Raw genomic sequence first — 18,437 nt, 5'->3', positions numbered from 1 at the left:
AAGTGGAGCGACAACCAAACGGTTGATTGATGGCTATGTCATACAAGACATACAAAATGGGAAAGGATATGTAAATTTGAAAGGAAAATGAAGTAAATATCCATAATACATACCACCTTGGAGAGAGATTTAGTGAAGTTAAGGAGACGCCGATGACCAAATGATCGCCTGTGGGTGACACCACATTAAATGTCTCAGCACACTTCACTATTACGCTCTTCATACATCTCATTGAACAGAAAAACACACACAAAGCTGCTATGTCCTCAGTGCCCCATTAAGTGGCCACAGTGCAAAAAAAGCAATCCCAGAAAGCCACCTTGTAGAGACAACAACAAACACCAACTCCATCAAGTGGCTGCTGACAAGCAGCCACACATTTGAACTCTGAAATTGTCTATCATGTTCTGGCTTTGGTATCAGTGCACCGTAAGTCATGCATGAGGTCACACTATGGGACACACAGTCGATGAGGAATACATTGGATTTTAATCACATTTTGTGGAAGTAATTCATACATTCTTTAAGTGCAAATATCTCAAAATTATCATTGTGACTACAGATTCCTTATACACAGGTGTAGGTACAGTGCGCGGAAGAACTGACCACAGAAAGTGTTGTGCACTGCAATTGCAATAAAGTCAGGTGGTACATAGCATGCCTTGAATAGGTATGCAACACGGCACATACAAGGCGACAGTCGGTTGTGATGTAGCGTAGCTCCGCTCACTCAGGAGTTTTTTGATACCTATTAACCGGGGTATGTACTGCACCTGTGTACAGTAAGCCCCCGAATTTAGTGAAATCCAGCTTAGCGAAACCCTTATTTAGCGACTGTCTGGAAAAAGGCCAAGCTCTCAAGTTTAGCGATTTTCTCTCATATTTAGCGAATGTACCGCGCTACACTGTCCCGCCTCCCGCTCGCTCTGAGCCAATCGCGTGTCTGTTTGGCCGTGATGTCAGCCCCACAGTGCCTCCGGCATTCCTGCTCGACACTTGAGCTATTGTGTGTGTTAATCCAGTGTGTGAACTAATTTTTTGTGCTCCCATCCTCGCTGTTTAGCGAGTTCCGCTATCACCATGGCCTCCACTAGTTGTTCGGGGGGTGCTGATTCTCGTGAAGGTGGCGATGTTGCAGCTGTAAATGGAGACTCGAAATGGGGACTTTGGGCGGACGAAAGACTGATTGGTATTTTTCCCTATTTAAAGTAGTAGTCAAATTTGGCGAAATTCCAATTTAGCGATGGTTTCGGCTGACTAATAGGATTGCTAAATGTGGGGGCTTACTTTATAGAGGCAGTTCCATATTGTAGTCCTATAGCTGATATAGTCTTTATATAAATGATTTAAAAATTTAGATACCTTTAGCAAAAACTGCTGTTGTCTAGAACTTGAAAGTAACTGGGGCTGATGATGTAGGTAATTTATTTTTTTAACTTTCTTTCAGACTCTGCATATGAAGAAAACTGAAGCCCCTCAGCATCAATGTGAGATTTGCCATCGCCCATTTTCTGACAAGAGGATGTTGAGAAATCATCAAGAATCTGTTCATAAGAAAGTGAAGCCTTTCCTTTGTAATTACTGTGGGTATTCAACTGCTTCTCGCTCCACTCTCAAGATGCACATGCGGCAGCATACAGGTAGCTCCTAAATCTTAACAGAATCATATCAATTATGATTTTACTTTGATGTTTGCTTTTAGAAAACTCTCTTAATGGGTGACCATAACATCATTTGCTGCTATCCTGAATATAGGTATCTCATGAGTTTCTCTTTTGCTCTTGTCTATATCACTCCTTTGAGTTTTGCACTTGCTTGGCTCCTTAGGTATAGCACTATATTCGAGGATCATGAAACACATGGTAAGTCACAGTATGAAAATGTGTAACAGCAAAATAGTATAATTTTGTGTATCTCAATATTGAGTTAATAGTGCAATTGTTTTACATTTTTAATGAAATAACCAAAATGATCATTTATCGTACATTTTGTAAGGATATTGTACTGGTCCCTGGCTCCAGTGTACTGGTCCTAAGTACAAGGTACAGACTGTTTACCCCTTCTGCCCTCTGTGGGACAAGTCATAACTAATGGGGGTAAAGAAAAGTAAACTTTAATGGCCTCCAAAAGTAACATGTACTCATTTTCTCCACTCTATTAGTTGACAGTGCCCTTACTTTAACAGGTATGTTATGAACACTAGTCACCAACCACTCCTATCACTACCCTAACTAATCTGGCACATAGCCTATGTGGGGACTAGGGGTGGGGGCAATAGACTCAACTGGCAGCCTGGTTGTGGAGATCCTCCTCCTGGCATCTCTTGTTTCTCTTGTCTCTCTCTCTTTCTCTGTATCTCTTCTGGGTGTCTCTAGATGGCTGCACACACACAAGGAGGTCTAGACAGACACAAGCTGATCTACGTGCATTAGTAAGAACAGATACAGGTTAGGTACTTGGTATAGATGTTCCACGTGGTTTATTCAATCCCACGAGGTGTACGGGCAGGAGAGTAACTTACCTCTGTGAATATCAAAGTGAGTAAGAGTCCAAGCTACCTATAAGCTGGCATTTATACCCTTCATGATGTCACCACTCAATATCAATAGTTCCTATTTGTGGCCATTGTTTCCCATGACTAATATTCCCTATCCTAAAAATAACAATACATGTAATAATCATACGGAAATGCAGAGTATAAGGATTTTTATGGTGGCTCCTTAAGAAAGGATTTTAAAGCTAACCTCTCTCTGCTGCAACCAGTACATGCATTAGTAAGAACAGATACAGGTTAGGTACTTGGTATAGATGTTCCACGTGGTTTATTCAATCCCACGAGGTGTACGGGCAGGAGAGTAACTTACCTCTGTGAATGTCAAAGTGAGTAAGAGTCCAAGCTACCTATAAGCTGGCATTTATACCCTTCATGATGTCACCACTCAATATCCATAGTTCCTATTTGTGGCCATTGTTTCCCATGACTAATATTCCCTATCCTAAAAATAACAATACATGTAATAATCATACGAAATGCATAGTATAAGGATTTTTATGGTGGCTCCTTAAGAAAGGATTTTAAAGCTAACCTCTCTCTGCTGCAACCAGTACATGCATTAGTAAGAACAGATACAGGTTAGGTACTTGGTATAGATGTTCCACGTGGTTTATTCAATCCCACGAGGTGTACGGGCAGGAGAGTAACTTACCTCTGTGAATGTCAAAGTGAGTAAGAGTCCAAGCTACCTATAAGCTGGCATTTATACCCTTCATGATGTCACCACTCAATATCCATAGTTCCTATTTGTGGCCATTGTTTCCCATGACTAATATTCCCTATCCTAAAAATAACAATACATGTAATAATCATACGGAAATGCAGAGTATAAGGATTTTTATGGTGGCTCCTTAAGAAAGGATTTTAAAGCTAACCTCTCTCTGCTGCAACCAGTACATGGCTTTCCCCTTTGAAAAGGGAAAATTCTTGTACTCCAACTCTCATAAATGTAACAAAAGTTAACAGTGTTTGACAAATTACATTTGTCTGTTGTTCCACCTCATCACTCTTCTTTTTATCTTCTTTGTTAGTCTCTTCTGTTTTTGACAACACTACATGTCAGACAAGACCTGACCTCATGGTCAGAACAGGTGAGCTCCACTTCCACCAGTCCTGGCAAGCCTAGCAGGATGGTTGTCCTCAGCAGGGGTTCCACCAAAGCCATCATCCTTGGGGCTGGGGGGGGGTGAACTTCCAAGTCCAAAGTTTCCTGGGTCATACTTCATAGCCCCAAGGACTGTGGTGATCTCTGCTACAGCTGCAGAACCAGTGTACCAGCTCTGCAGTGTCTCAGCTGTGCATCTCCATTCAGGCTACAAAAGAGTTTACAAGCAAAAACCAGGTTCTTTACTCAACTCAGGGGTTTGTGTACTGTTCCTTTCCTGCTTAGCACTCTTCTATGTAATGTCTCACTGGCCTGCATTGTCGTGCTCCACGCAGTTCTTCTATATCATCCTCATCTTCAGTGGGTAACACGACTTTGCTTGTGTCTACTATATAACCTTTGTCACTAATGAATTGCTTTCTTTTTCCTGAGGCATGGTGGATTGTGTCCAGTAAATGCACTCCTCTGTGTGCCACTTTCTTCACTTTCTAAGGCATTGTCAGTCAGGAGTGTCCTTGGCACCCCATAGTCCCCAACATAGGATCTAATATTCCTAACTATCTCCTCCGTCTTTTTAGAATGTACACTTGACCCTCGAAACAACGGACAAATGCGTGCTCGACCCTGTCCGTAGATTGCAAAGGTCTGTTCTTTGCAAAAGATGTCTGAAACAGTCTGTTTGGCCACCCCATACTCCTCACACAGCTTCGCAACACTTGTTCCTTTTCTAATTTTCGTATTAGTTCAAGCTTAGCAGCCACTGGAAGAGCCTTTCGATTATGCTTCACTGGTTTACTAGGTTTAGGAGGCATTTTGGATAGGTTAAGCACTCGTGGGAAGGGTACAAATGCATAAAAAAGCTGTGGTAAGCACTGGACACTGTTCTCTGTTGGATGAAAACACACGGACTGAAGATAAAACATAGCGGCCAACAGCTGATGACGCGACCGACCCGTCACCTACTGGACAATAATTTGCCGGAACGGACAATCGCGCGCATTTTAATATTTGTCCGTAGATTAAACCGGACTCCAGAATTTGTCCGTAGTTTCCGAAATCCGTTGATGGGAGGTCCGTTGTTTCGAGGGTTGAGTGTAATTTAAACAATTTTACACAAAATTACAGAGCAGTCGGTGACTGAGTTTGTTGGCACATTTTACATCTTTGACAATCTTTTTAACATCTGACCTTAAATTTGGCCAACAGAAATCATCTGCTGCCTTTAATATTGTTTTATGTTGTCCTAATTGCCCTAATTCTTTCTTATGAACAATACTAAGGGCTCTCTTTTTCAATTTTATGGGCACCACCAACATATAGAGTAGAGTGTTATCCGTGTTATATTTAAAACGTCTTGAAACATCAACCTCTTGTTCTAACGACTCCATTTTTCCTTCCCTGGAACGATCTACTTCTGGATTTTCCGGTTTCACTCCGGCTCCTGCTGCTACTTCATTCATGATTCCTCTTATTGGTCCTTCCTAGGAAATCCACAAATTGTCTTCCAATAAATCCATGTCAGAAGTTACAACCACAATTTATCATCAAGAACTAAGTTACAAAAAAAAAAAAAGATAAATAAAATAAAATATAAAAACAAATAAATAAATAAAAGAGTTCATAGAGCCGAACAATCAAGAGACACAGGAAGGATTAAGAAACTTTGTTGTGCAAAAACAGAAAATTAGAGAATTACTAGAAAAGGTGGATGTCAGAAGGGCAATGGGGCCAGATGGAGTGTCAGGATGGACACTGAGAGAATGCAGATAACAACTGGTGGAACCAAATTGGGATATAATCAACAACTCTCTAATGGAAGGAAAGGTACCAAAGGATTGGAAAGAGCAAATATAGTCCCAACATACAAAGGCGGAAAAAAGACTGAGCCCCTAAATTATAGACAAATGTCACTAATTAGTGTTGTGGTAAAGATATGTGAATTTGTTATTAAAGAAAAATGGTCAGAATATATGGAGGGGAATGAAATAATAAATCATTCCTAATTTGAGTTCAGAGAAGGAAGATCATACATTAGAAATTTACTAAGCTTTTACACAAGAGTAATAGATGAGGTACAGGGGTCCTTCCTTTGCATGGGAAAGGGACCGAGAAAATGCGTATATGTACATCGAAAATGCATTAATTAAGTAATAGAACCCTGTGTTATAAATATTTTGTTTCTTGATAATCTTGCTTTCCTTTACTATATCTGTAACACCCTTCCCTTTTGTATTTTTGGAAGGAGCCATATTCACAAACCTAGAAAGATCACAAATATTATGTTTTACCAACTTGCAAAGGTCAAAAATGTCATAATGCTTAGCAAACATGAAATATGTAACCACACACGTGCAAGCTGGAACAACATGGCTGAACCTGAACATAAACATAGCGTTGAACTGTCTCGTTGGTTCTTTGTTATGTAATATTTAATTCATATATTTTGACATTTGATTATTATTTTTTTATTAAAATATAATTTCTTAATTTATTTTAATTTATTTTATTGGTTTTTGGTGGAGATAAATAATTTTTCAGCAAATATGTATTTTTTCTTTCACAAAAGCTTGCATAACGTTAGAAATTTTGCGCATTCTACAAGTGATGGAAACAAAATGAGTGTCCATAAAGCCAGAAACGCATTACCCAAGGTGTACACTAAAAGATGACATCTATACAAGGGAGAGATGGATGGGTTGACACAGTGTATCTAGATTTTAAGAAGGCTTTCAACAGAGTACTACATAATAGACTCCTATGGAAAATAAAACACGTGGGAGGAATAAAGCAAAATATCTTCAGTTGGATGACAGACTTCTTAATAGATAGGAAAATGAGTACAATGGTAATAGACACCCCATCAAGCCAGAGCATAGTTATAAGTGGCATACCATAGGGTTTGGTGCTTGCACCAATTATGTTTCAAGTATATATTAATGATATACAAGATGGTTTGAGTAGCTACATAAATTTGTTTTCAGACGGTGAAAAACTTTTGAGAGTAATAAGAATGACTGGGGACTGTATGGAATTGCAGAAAGATATTGACAAGACAAGGGAATGGAGCCAAAAGTGGAAATTAGAATTTAATACCAAGAAATGCCATGTAATGGAAGTTGGTAAAAGTAATAGAAGACCTACGTGTGAATACAAAATGGGAAAAGAGATCATAATGAAAAAGAGTGAAGAGAAAGACCTGAGAGTGACTATACAAGACACCCTGACTCCAGAAAGACACGTAAATGGACTATTTGCTTCAACATACAAGACACTAACTAACACCAGAGTTGTTGTTCAATTACATGGATAAGAGTATGATGAAAAGATCATAACCATGATGATAAGACCTAGCCTAGAATATGTAGCAGTGGTATGGTCACCATACAGGCAGAAAGACATCAAGAAACTAGAAAGAATCTAAAGGACCACTAAAAAGTCCCAGAAATAAAGGATCTTCCCTATGAAGAAAGACTGAAGGAAATGGAACTACTGACTTGTAAGGATAAATGGGAAAGAGAAGACTTAATAACAATGTATAAGTTGGTAAACCATATGGAAAAAGATAGACAAGACTTTGTATCACTGACGGAGGATAGAGACAGATGAAGAAGATTTAACTCAATGTTTTGGGTTGACTTGTATAGTGTAACCCACCAAATAGGCACTGCCCACTGGCTTCACCCTCCACACAAGTTTGCACAACAGCCTCTCCCCTAATCTTTCCTCTAAGGAAAGAAAACAAGGATCGAGTGTATATGTATGAGTATTGTAGTGATTGATTTTTGTAACTGGTTGTTGAAAGACAATAAGTTGAAGCAATAATGATGCCATTTTTCTTGTTTACATCTACTGTGTCGATTATATATATATTATATATATATATATATATATATATATATATATATATATATATATATATATATATATATATATATATATATATACATACATTTTTTTGGTGTTGTTGAAACTACTAAGTGTATCTCACTGAAAATTGGAGATTTTGTTTTATATACCTAGGTACATGCACACTAGAAATCGTGTGTATTGAGAAAATTCATCAAAACTAGGCAGCTACTTGTAGATTAAACAAATACTTACCAAGTGTGAAGTTTGACCTTGATTTCACGAACATTTAACTGCGTCACTGAGGTAGTAAACGAGATGCTCGTATCGCCAGTTCCATGTCAGTCCTTTAGAGCATAGGTTTGAGGAAGCAGCCAGTATACACATGTGCAAAGAGGCTATAGTTCCAAACAGAGCAAACAAGAGTAAAGGGGTGGGCAGGGAGGGTGTTTGCTACCTCAATGACGCAGTTAATTGTTCGTGAAATCAAGATCAAACTTGACACTTGGTAAGTATTTGTTTAATCTACAATTTCACTTCACGACATTTAACTTACATCACCGGTAGTAGACGAGAGCTTTAGAGTGGTTCCTCAAACCTAATATGCCAGTGAAAGGGAATAAGGAAAAATAGGAGTTAAAAAAAACAAAAAAACAGGAGTAACAATCTATTTTCTCCCCAAACAATACCAAAGTAACAAAATAAACAAGGAAACCCACAAAGAGGTAGCATGGTACACAGAATCAGAGAGTTATGAAAAAATAGCTCTTGAAAATTATCCAAGGTGGCTGATAGGTCTCTTGTAGAACCTGGTAAAGGTGAATTCCCGGGACCACCCAACAGTGGAGATAATGGTGGCCAGGGGGAGTTTTAGGGCTGCCTGTGAATGGCCCTTGGAGGGTGCAAGTGCACTTGAGGTAACTCACAATGGAAGTGACTATACACAATCTCCTGTCAGTGGGATAAGCCACAAAAACCATTTCTGACATATGGTCACCCGGTCTTGATGTTTTTAGAGGGTCAGCTATTCTGAAAGAGACTCTAAGCTCTGAGATAGTCATGTTTCTAATGTCTAATAAATGCAAAATTTGACCATGTTGACCGGAGAGTAGAAGCATTAGAATAGTTAATTTTCTCGATAACTGGATAAGTGATAATTCTTCATTGGGTCGAAGTCCTGCAATGTAATCTAAGACCAAATAAGGGTCCCAGGTGGTACGGTATTGGGGAAAAGATGGTTTCTCTTGGAAGACTGTCTTCATAAATCTGACAACCAAGGGATGTTGTCCCACAGGCTGATGATTGATACTTGCTACTGCCAAAATAGCTGACCATATTTTATTCATTGAGCTGTAGTTTTGGCCCATTTGTTTCTTAAATTCAGATAAGAAGTAGTCTAAGAGGACATTTAAAGGGGGCTGAAATGGATTAATTTCCGTGCTGAGGCAAAAAGACAGCCAGTTTTTTATATGTGGCCTATATTGAGTCCTCATGCATGCCCTCCAGGAACTAAGCAAATATTGGGCAACGTCTGACGATATGCCTGACTAGTGAAGGCTTCCCTGATAATAGCATTGTTGCTAAGACCAACTGTTGGGCCCGAGGATGTGTGAGGGTTGCTTTTTGCGGTAGCACTAGAGGATGTCGAGGGAGGAGAACAGGGGCTGCCGCTAAGAGGTGGAGGGCTGTTGGAAACCAGACTTGTGTTGGCCATAAAGGTAGGATTGATTCGTCTTCCTAAATTTTCTGCAGAACTCGGGAGATTATACTGAAAGGGGGAAAAGCATACAATTTCTTATTGGACCAGGTCAATGTGAAAGCATTAGTATGTATAGTACATGGGTCTGACTTTCATGAAACATAATCATATAACTGAGCATTAATTCGGGTGGCAAAGAGATCAACCTCAGGCATGGGAAAAAGCTGACATAAGCTATGGAAAATATGGGGCTGTAACATCCACTCAGCATCACACGAGATTCCTTGTCTGCCTCTGAATTATGTAATCCTTGTATATGTTGTATTGCCAGGATAATGCCCCTCGACTCGGCCCAGGCAAAAATCTGTTCGACTATCATGTTAAGACTAAGCTAGATACTACTACAACAATCTAAACAGGCAATTGCGGTGGTATTATCAGAGCGAATGCGGATGTGAGTGTCCCTGCCATCCTTGTAAAGGGACTGTAAACCCAAGAGGATAGCCTTCAATTCCAGACTATTGATGTGGTCCAGTTCGTCATGAGCCCAGTGAACCCTAGTCTTGGCATCCCTGACCACAGCACCCCATCCAGTCAGGGAAGCATCACAAAACATTTCTAGTTGGTATGGACAGGATCGTAGTGACTTTACTTTAGAATCTATGTTATTAACCCACCAGGCAACCAACTCCTGGGCATGACATTCCAAAAGAACGGGTGAGCTATAATTGCCATGGTGGTTAGCAAGCTCCCTGTTGCACACTATTTCTAGGTATTTATTTGAGTGGGGCCAACTCTACAGCAGGGTCAGAAGCTACAACCATACCTATGAAAGAGGAGAGCGCAAGTAAGGAAGTTCAGAAGGAGCAAACCCTGTGCCTTTATGTGTTCTTTCTTATGGGTGATCAGGGTGAAAGTCATGTTTACAGAGTTCAAAATTAACCCAAGGAATTCTATCTCTTGGATGGGTGTGAGGACTGATTTATTAAGATTCATAGTGAGCCCTAAGGAATCAAGATGTAAGGTGTAAGTCACATAAACCCTCAGAGTCCCAGTTGAGTTAGCAAAAAAAAGACAATCATCAAGATAGCAGAACACAGTTATTCCCAGCTTAAGAAGGTGCGAGAGGACAGGTTTTAACAGTTTTGTGAAATTGCGGAGTGCAGATGTCAGACAAGATGGTAGACAAGTGAAGTGGAACTTCTCGTTATGCCAGATAAATTGAAGCCATTTCCTGTCCTCTGGCTGAACATAAACTGAGAAATAAGCATCTGTCAAATCTATAGACATGAAAAAACAATTGGGGAGGATTAGAGGTATCACATCCTTGAGTGTCCAGTTTAAAGTGAATGTGTTCAACATGATCATTAACCCCTTCGTACTGGATGTTAAAAAAGCCCGCCTGTATGATATACGGGTGGTAGTGCCGAGCGCCCGAGCTCGGGAAACTTGTGCAAGCTTGTCATACTTGTCGTCTTTGTGTATTATGCTGCTATTTTTTAGTCACTATGTCACTATGAAAGTGGACGCTTCTCTCTTCTGAGAAAGAGAGAGAGTGAGAGTGAGTGAGTGGTGGTGGTGGTGGTGGTGGTGGTGGTGAGTGAGTGAGTGAGTGAGTGAGAGAGAGAGAGAGAGAGAGAGAGAGAGAGAGAGAGAGAGAGAGAGAGAGAGAGTGTGAGTGAGTGAGTGAGTGAGTGAGTGAGTGAGTGAGTGAGTGAGTGACATTTGCTAATATTAGACACAAGCGGGATGCATGTAGCTTATCTTTTGTAATTGGTGGAGACAAGGATGGTGGGAGGAGCACTAGGATTTCAAGGACAGCATACAGTGTGTGTAGTTGGTATCCAACACACTATACGGGACAACTGACCTGAAGAAAGCTCAGAAAAGAAATATGACGTCCATGTAGGCGTCACCGTATTTGCTACTGGGGCTTCATGACGCCCACATAGGCGTCACCATAGTGAAAGGGTTAAGTTCTTTTAGATTCAGTATGACTCTGGCAGTACAATCCTTTTTGAGAGTAGGGAACACATTAGAAATGAAACCATGATCCCCTGGTGGACATAATTCTACTTTACTGTGTTCAATAAATTTGACCATGGCAGTGTCCAGGGCAACACTGTCTGCAGTAGACAAATGTAGGGGACTTGGAGGTTTACTCTATATGGGAACATTCACAAAACTAGAAGTTTCCCATGAACCACGTCATGAATCCATTTTCCCAGGACTCTTGTGAGGACGGAAGGAGGGCCTCCCAAGTTTCCTAGACTTGTGGATTTTCTCACATTTCTTGACGACGTCGAAAGGGAACAAGTCATCCTGGCCCACTTCACACTCCCATTTGCAGAGCTCTTCAAGAGCAGAGTCATTTACATGAATCATTGCCACCTCTTTCCTCAGCTGATTAATGTAGTTGACAGCAGAAGCAAGGAGTCTGAAGCTGTTATTAAGGCTCTCAAGGTAGCAGGTAATGGGCTGAACATGTCTATCACCAATGTCGCTTATGCAATGTGCACTAGGGACTAAAGCCTTCACAAGCAGACCATTAGTGAGGGAAAGTCGGGTGTCCACTAACTTGCCCCCAATACTCATAGCTTTGGTGATAGCAGAGTTGGTGACTGGCACCTTTAAGTTCGGCACATTGTTAGGGAGCTTAATCCTGTTACATGTCTGTTTAACTCTGTCAGAAGAGGGCTGGTGTCTCAGACTCAGGTTGAGGATGGAGGCCAGGTGCTCAGACAAAGGGTCACCCAACTCCTCCTTGCCATGGAAGTGGCCTGTGAACTCCTCGAGAGCTTTTTGGAAGGCCACGTCAGCAACAGGATCACCTTGAGGTTGACAAGCGGTGAACATGTCAAGATCATCCAGTGGGTCAGACACGGATGCCTGAGATGGACAGTCAGGAGCTGTAACAGCCTCATTCTCTGACGAAGAGACGTCATGGAAACCACTAAAGTTGGCACTGTGTCCCGGGGACACCTGAGAACCTGCTGACTTGTCTAGTTTCTCGATGAGGCCACTAATAAAAGGAGACAGACAGCTCAACTCGGCGTCTTGCGATGGAGATGCGGCTGGTATGTTTACACCACTTGGGCCATCCATCGGGGAGGAAGACGACCGAGAAGCGCAGGTAGCCAGAAGCAGGGAACTGTTACCTTCCCCTGAAGCTTTCCTCCGCTTGGCTGTAGCTTCCAGGGGGTTTTTCTCACGATGCTTCCCTTCAAAGGAAGAGTATGAAGGATGCCGTGGGGTTCCTTGGCCCTTGTCCCAGTCCGACATAACTCTTCCAGAAAAAATTAAGAAAATGCCAGGTAAAACAACAAGTAAACAAATTATATGCTTAGATCATCCATGTGTAATCCACAAAAATGTATCACCATAGCACTAACATATGTGTCCTAGGATCACACATGTGTAATCACAGTAGCACTAACATATATGTCCTTGGATCATATATGTGTATCAAAGTAGTGCTAACATATATGTCCTTGGATCATATATGTGTATCAAAGTAGTGCTAACATATATGTCCCTGGATCATATATGTACATGCACCAGGTGGAAAACTAACCAGGACGACTTGAAAAGGCAGGTAAGGGAAAACCATGTCAACTAAAGCACAGAAAGAAGAGTGGGCAGACCACATGGAGTGTAGCAGTGAACTAACTGACGTGGATTTGGCGATTTGAGCATCTCGTCTACTACCGATGACATCAGTTAAATGTTGTGAAGTGAAATTGTCTTAATCCCTTAAGGATAGGGCCTTTCCTTAATGATTGCTGGGCTGGGTGTGAGGGACATACACTTCACTGATCAGTTGTTTTATACCTATGTCTGGGTATTAGTCCTCTCTGTGGCTTGGATGTGAGTAATACTGAGGCAGGAGTGGCCATAGCAACTCTAGTACCATCCCTGTTCTCACCCACCCTTGCATCGACTGATTTACCAGACATTGAATTCAAGGTCATTGTTGACAAGCTCATCAGCAAAATTCTGTTTACATGCCACCATGAAGAAGAAGAGGTTCTTAATTCAGCATGTGACGAGAAAGAAAACTGATATAACTAGGGAAAACACAACAATGTATTATAGAATAATTATGCAAGGTCATTAAAAGCATAGCATTGTTGACATAAAGGACACAAGGAGCTGCATGCAGTCTCAATGCGTCATCACTCTCCCCTACCCTCCTACACTGGTGAAAGCAAGCCAACATCGGCATGTACGAAAAACAAGGAGAAAATGTTGTTACAAAGAATCTTGTGGTTCTTTTATATGGCAGAATATGAAAAACCTGCCTATACCATTGCATTCTGGAAACTTTTATTTATAAATTGGAAAAGTTTATTTTGGCATTCATACCATATCTGCTGAATATGGCTGATATAAGTAGAATGTTATAAACATCTCAGAGCAGTGTTTTGACTTCAACTTTTCATAATTTCTTTATTTTTGTTCTTACCAAACTTTTATGGATATATATGAGCACTACAATTACTGCCAAATCTAATGGTGTCAACAAAAATGTCATATCTAGTTACTGAGATGAGATACAGGAGATAATATAGAGAAGTATCTCTGCAATGTCGCTCATTTCCAATTGACAAGCTCGTGTGGGAAAAGTAAACTGTTGACTTTTCTTGCATTCTCACCTTTCAACCCATAGAGAAGCCATTCTCTGGCTGCTATTAATGCACTCACCTCCATTGGTTGTCATGTATTGAAATTTCTTGCTCTTGCTCTCATCCGCTTTCTTGCTCCCAGTGCAGACACAGCCTAAGTCAGTGTTTGAATGGTTGCATGCAATGTGATATCCTGGCCACGGGCCCATCTGGGGGTCCTAAGTCTGCTTTATCTTCCTGTCTCACCAGTATCTCTTTGTTTTAAATATGCATGAGTGCCAAATATATAATTCTGTAGACACACTAAAGGAAATAATATTGATATGTGTCACTCATAACACGTAAGAAAAAATATTGTAATTGTCACAGTTGGGAGGCTGTACGTGAGTGAAACACAGTCTACTATATTAAAATCAATTTGTACTGACCCATAGGATGTGGCTGACCATGCTGCTAGATGTCCAATCAAAACATTTACTTGATAATGCTTATGTTTCTAATTAAGTATAGTATTATCAACAAACAGTGTACAATAAATCCTCGTTATACAGTACATATGCGTTCCAGGAAACCTTACCGTAAATCAAAATTATCATATACTGAACCCATTGTAACATTTAATAGTAAGGAATGTGTTCCAGCACGTCAAAAGTCACTCCTACAGAAATGAAAATACATGAAAATAGTTATTAAAAAAAAAGAAAAAAAAATGTAAAGTATTGTGCAAAAGAAATAAGCAAAATGTTTTTATTTACCTTTCACTCGCCTTGTATTCTATTAAATGATGTCCCTCCTGAGGCTAAGGGACAGTAGGGATTTCAGCCCTTACTCATCTTCCACTGAGTGTGCAGATGAGGTTAAGATGTTGTCGTCTGCACTATCAGAAGGTGAGGAAGGGTCAGCTGTAGCAGGGTCGGCACGTTTCACTGGTTTGAAGAAAGAGGATATGGAGGAAGGACCAGCTTTAGAACCGTCGGCAGCAGATGTGGAAGGGCCAGCTGTAGTAGGGTCGGCAGGTGTGACAGGGACGGCATGTCTGACTGGCTTGAAGAACGAGTAGATGGAGGATTGTTTGGTTTATCTTGTTTTTTCATCATAGATTTCTTGATAAATCTTGACACTTTTCTCTACGTCATGAGCCACTTTGCTACTTCTTGGAGGATTTGAGTCACGTTCCTTCAGGGTTTCCAGAGCTTTTTCGATACTACCGAGACATTCTCTAAGTTTTGATGTCCAGGCCACGCACAGGTTCTTCCTTGTCCACCTCTTTTTCTGTCTCCTGTGATGTCTTGTCTAGCTCTATACTCGTAAGTTCATCATTTGAGAGAGGTTCAGCATGGCTTTCCAAAAGATCTTGAACATCATCATCAACTTCATCGAAGCCACCCCTATGGCACAGATTTACTGTGTCATTTCTGATCGCACCGATATCGTCTTTAGTGAAACCTGGGAAGTCATGCATGCATTCTTGCCATACTTTATTCCACGCCAAGTTCATGGTAGACGTCTTCACTTCGTCCCAAGATGACTTGATGTTATCTAAGGCATGCTTGATGTTGTACTACTTCCACCATTCTCTGATAGTGGGCTTTCCAGGCCCATCTATTTCCTTTATCAGTTGCTGCATGGTTTGCCGCTGGTAGTAGGCTTTTAATGTTTGACATAATTATTATGAATATATTTGTGCTTACAATAGACCCTTTAATATTCCATTTATTCATCTAATCAGTGATGCATGTAAGTAATATGTAATGCAGTTTAAAAAAAGGGGGAGAGGAAGAGATAACAGGCTCCAAGGGTGATCACATTAAAGTCAGTACTGTGAGTGGCGGGAAGGTGTGGCGTGGATGACGTCATCAACCCATGCTCCCCCGCGCTGGGTCCTCTCGGATGACATGAGCGGATACTGTATCTGTGAATTTTTCTTATCGTATATCGAATCGAGGGTAGTAATTTCTAAAAACCATAACTGTGAGTTTACCGGATAAAGAACTATCGTATAACGAAGACTTACTGTACTAAGAATATTTTTGATTTCCCTTAAAATAGTAAGTAATATGAATATTGTTATATACAAAATAAAATGGAGGTTTGTTATGTACATGTATGAGGGTATGGCATATTAGGTCAGATAATGTTGCCACTTGACCCGAATTGGAAGTTTCCATGGGAGGAGGGGGTGGTAAGTCAGGTCACCACTTATGTACAAATTGACTCATTTCTCATCTGGTCGCCACGATAGAAGGACACCCAGATGTTTCCCTATCTTACACTGTCTTGCACAGCCATGCCAATTGATTTGTCTACAAAATTAGTAAATATTTCATAAAAGAGAAGGCAAATCAAGGACCACTTCTACCTACAAATCAAGCAAGGAAGAGAATTACAGAAGCAGCAGAGATATCTGTATCCACAGTTAGAATTATATTTTGTATTTAATTTGCTCATGACATAATTAGCTACAGAGTTCCTTGTGTCTTTTGCGACTTTTTTTTTTAGGTAGGTCTTGCATTGAATTAAATACAGAAGGAGAGTTACTTAATTTTCTTTGAAATAATGAGAGATATGGCTGTGTTACATGGATGGTTGGCCACACTGTATAGATCAGTACAAATTGGTTTTACATTGTTTTATTTTTCCTAGTGAAACCACTTTTGAGATGTGAGAAATTAACTACTAACTCTCTTTAAGGTTGTTATTCGATGACTCGATATCAATATCGGTTTTTTGGCTCTCCCATTGCTATTTTTTCACCGAATTCAATAATATTTATACACAAGGTGTTCGTTTATGGTGTACGTCTTCAGTGTTAATTTGTTACACAAATGTGGCGTAGTTTTTTTGCAATAAATATTTTTTCGGCGATAAGAAAATAATTCAAAATACCATTATAAAATCAAAACTAATAACAGTGTGGCAATTTCCTCTTAACCACATATAATATACATAACAACAAATAAATGTAAGCATTGGCATACACATAACCTATGTTATAACAATTTCATTACACGCCAAATTGTTACCTTTTTTTTTTCATCAAAAATTTGAGTTTATAAGCCTGTTGTAAATTTATTTGAGTGAGTTCATGCATTATCATGCTTGCATTTGTTAAGATGAGGTTGTTGATAATTTTGCTGCAAAAATTTTTGAAATTGACCAATTACTGAAAAAGTTATTCAACAGTATATGCTGAAAAACTGAAAGTCGAGAAAAGCGCATTTTTCTGTTAACATCTTCAAAACCCCCACATAACTCGCTTCCTCACTCGGGGCAACGGTTTCCTAGCGGGTGGGCTTTAAGATAGGAGGTACCCTAAAAAGTATCCCCTTTAGCCCATAAATTCCCGTGAAAAGCCCACATGGTATAAAAAAAAAATAAATAAATAACTCACTCCAATATGTACCAAACTCAGATATGTACTTACATAATCCCTTGACAACTGCTTGGAGGCTGGTAGTGGCTGTTTAGATAGTTTCAGGCCATGTTACATCATGGCCTTACACGTGGCATTGTCACAATTTGGGAACCCAACACGTGTAAAATACGATCAACAGGTAGGCTGCACGCGCACTCCCTAAGGCTGTATCGATTGGTACTGAGGGAGTAGCGTCTTACTCACCCTCACTGCCTGATACTAAACTATTGTACATCACGCAAAAAAAAATAAAACAGCTCAAAAAAGGAAATAAATACAAGCAAAACAAAGACTAGAAGAAAAAGGGGCGTATGCATGCTTGGGTATTTAAAGGGCCGGCCCTTTAAACCCGCCATTACCAGGTAAGCAGTGCGTTATGCGCCTGGCAACTTCGGCCAGGGCTTCCCTCTCCAGAGACGAACCCAAGTACCAAGTTTCCAATTTTTCAATTTTTTTGACCAAATTAACGAATTACCACCTTAAGCAGTATTTTCGAAAAATAAGATGCTGTTTGGACCATATTTGCCTTTACTTTTGAAAAACCTTGATAACTCGGACCCCAATAACTCGGATTTTGCAATAAGTCAGAGTTTGACCGACCCAGGGACTAAAGTCCAAGTGGAACTACCAGCCCAACTGTTTTTTTTTTCCTATCAAAAAATAGTTTTTAAAGTAAAAAGTTTTTTGTGAATATATGTACTTACCCATATGTGATTACATATGCCTATATGCCCCATATTCCCACACTCGCAAAGAAAATCAACCAGCACCTGTATATAGAGATTGTGCCTATAAAAATACCATGTCACCTCCGCGCGCATATATGCCGGGAACCACCAGCCCAGCCAGCCACCATACCTCAGATCCTTTCTGTAAAACTGACAGAAAAACAGAGGGGAGGGAGAATGGAACCTCTTACTATGTAATTACATATGGGTAAGTATATTCACAAAAAAAGTTTTTACTTTAAAAAGCTATTTTGTTGCTATATACACTAATTGATAAGTACACGAGACTTACCTTGGTCAGTTGAAGTGTGCTTGTAATTTTACGAGGCAAGTCACCTCTGCTGTAGGGGAGCTTTCACATGAGATATGCTTTGTCACGTCATGCAGTCAGACTTCGAGAGGTGGGCATGTGAAAGCTCCCCCTCCAGCAGAGGTGACTTGTCTCGTAAAACTACAAGCACACTT

At 40.2% G+C, this 18,437-nt stretch overlaps 1 protein-coding gene across 3 annotated transcripts in view; it reads left to right on the top strand.

Moving 5' to 3' along the window:
- The window catches only part of LOC123519858 (zinc finger protein 64-like), a 181,090-nt gene that overhangs the window by 178 nt on the left and 162,475 nt on the right, over positions 1-18,437 (top strand). For all 3 annotated transcript variants that reach the window (XR_006679115.1, XR_006679116.1, XM_045281447.1), the window contains exon 2: positions 1,448-1,640. Coding sequence is in view for 1 of the 3 variants with exons in the window: in XM_045281447.1 (XP_045137382.1) it covers positions 1,448-1,640 (193 nt within the window). In the remaining 2 variants the exon portion in view is untranslated. The remainder of the gene's footprint in view (positions 1-1,447; positions 1,641-18,437) is intronic.

Source organism: Portunus trituberculatus, chromosome 46, assembly GCF_017591435.1.
Source record: "Portunus trituberculatus isolate SZX2019 chromosome 46, ASM1759143v1, whole genome shotgun sequence".
Lineage (NCBI taxonomy): Eukaryota > Metazoa > Arthropoda > Malacostraca > Decapoda > Portunidae > Portunus > Portunus trituberculatus.
This window is presented reverse-complemented; position numbering and strand designations above follow the sequence as displayed.